At 61.9% G+C, this 1,558-nt stretch overlaps 1 protein-coding gene across 1 annotated transcript in view; it reads right to left on the bottom strand.

The window, feature by feature from the left end:
- The window catches only part of LOC104290692 (high affinity nerve growth factor receptor-like), a gene marked incomplete at both ends in the record, with an annotated part of 10,352 nt that continues 8,794 nt past the window's right edge, over positions 1–1,558 (bottom strand). The window contains 3 exons of the mRNA XM_009889821.1: positions 1–177; positions 307–465; positions 913–1,137. Of these exons, the coding sequence (XP_009888123.1) occupies positions 1–177; positions 307–465; positions 913–1,137 (561 nt within the window). The remainder of the gene's footprint in view (positions 178–306; positions 466–912; positions 1,138–1,558) is intronic.

Genomic DNA, 1,558 nt, shown 5'->3' with positions numbered 1-1,558 from the left:
GATGTCCAGGTAGACCGGGGGGGTCTTGACGAGGGCCTGGAGGCGGTTGTGGATCTCCTTGATGGGTCGGCGCTGCTGAGGTTCCCCCTGCCAACAGCTCTGCATGATGGCGTAGACCTCGGAGGGACACGTGCGAGGACGCTCCAGCTCCCGCCCCTGCGTGATGCACTCGATGGCCTGCGAGAACCGGGGACGGAGGTGGAGTAAACCACCCCCCCACCACCACCACCCCTCAACCTCCTCCGGGTTACCCCCACGGGGGGTTCCGCCACCATCGTCATCCCCCCTCTCCCCATCCCTGCTCACCTCGGTGTTGGAGAGTTGGTACCAGGGCTGCTTCCCGTAGGTGAAGATCTCCCAGAGCACCACGCCGAAGCTCCAGATATCGCTCTCGGTGGTGAATTTACGGTAGAGGATGCTCTCGGGGGGCATCCACCGGATGGGCAGCATCCTCCTGCCCCCCACCTACCCACAGCGGGGCCGTCAGCGGGGCAGGAAACTCCCCCCCCATTTATCCTCCCAACCCCAACTCTGCTCATTAAATGCGCCTCAGATGAGATATAAAGAGTTTTTTCATGCTGAGGGTGGTGAGACACTGGTGAGACACTGGTGAGACACTGGTGAGACACCGGCCCACGTTGGCCAGAGAGGTGTAGCCCTGGAAATATTCACGGTCAAGTCGGACGGGGCTCAGAATGACCTCATCTAGTTGAAGATGTCCCTACCAAGATGACCTTCAAACGTCCCTTCCAACCCGCCCCCATTCCTTGATTCTACGATTAAATACGGACAAAGATGGATTCGGGGGGCGGTGGCGGGGGTGGGCAGTACCTAAGAGGAAAAATTGTGCCAGAGGAAAAATGGTGCCCCAGCCCCCCGCGGAGGTGGAAGCAGCCTCAGCGCCGCGCTCACCCGGTAATAATCGGTGCTGTAGATGTCGCGGGACATGCCGAAATCTCCGATTTTCACTACCAGGTCGTGACCCACCAAGCAGTTACGGGTGGCCAAGTCGCGGTGGACGAAGTGGAGGGAAGCGAGGTAGACCATGCCCGAAGCGATCTGCGTGGCGATCTGCAGCATGTGGCTCAGCGTCAGCTGCCCGCGGGGTCGTCCCTGTCCCTGTCCCTGTCCCTGTCCCTGGTCGGACAGGGCACCGGCGGGGGGGGACGGAGGCGGGGACGGGGGTGAAGGAAGGGGAAGGGGGGCGCACACGCGTGCCAAAACAGGTGTGCGCGCGCGTGCCAGGGAAGGGTGAGCGCACGCGTGCGCGTGCGTGCCAAGGAAGGATTGCACACACGTGTGCAGGCACGCAGGGGAAACGCACACACGTGTGTGCACGTGACAGGGAAAGGGGGACGGGTGGGCACACATGTGCCTGTGTGCCAGGGAAGGATTGCACACGCGTGTGCAGGCACGCGGGGGAAATGCACACATGTGTGCGCACATGCCAGGGAAAAGGGGAAGGGTGTGCACACGTGTGCATGCATGCTAGGGAAGGGTGTGCACAAGTGTGCACGTGTGCCAGGGAAGGATTGCACATGCGTGTGCACCTGCGCCA

The sequence above is a fragment of the Charadrius vociferus genome, unplaced genomic scaffold (assembly GCF_000708025.1).
Source record: "Charadrius vociferus isolate BGI_N301 unplaced genomic scaffold, ASM70802v2 scaffold988, whole genome shotgun sequence".
NCBI classification, from domain to species: Eukaryota; Metazoa; Chordata; class Aves; order Charadriiformes; family Charadriidae; genus Charadrius; species Charadrius vociferus.
Note: the sequence above shows the minus strand (reverse complement) of the source record. Positions and strands in the feature narration are given on the sequence as shown.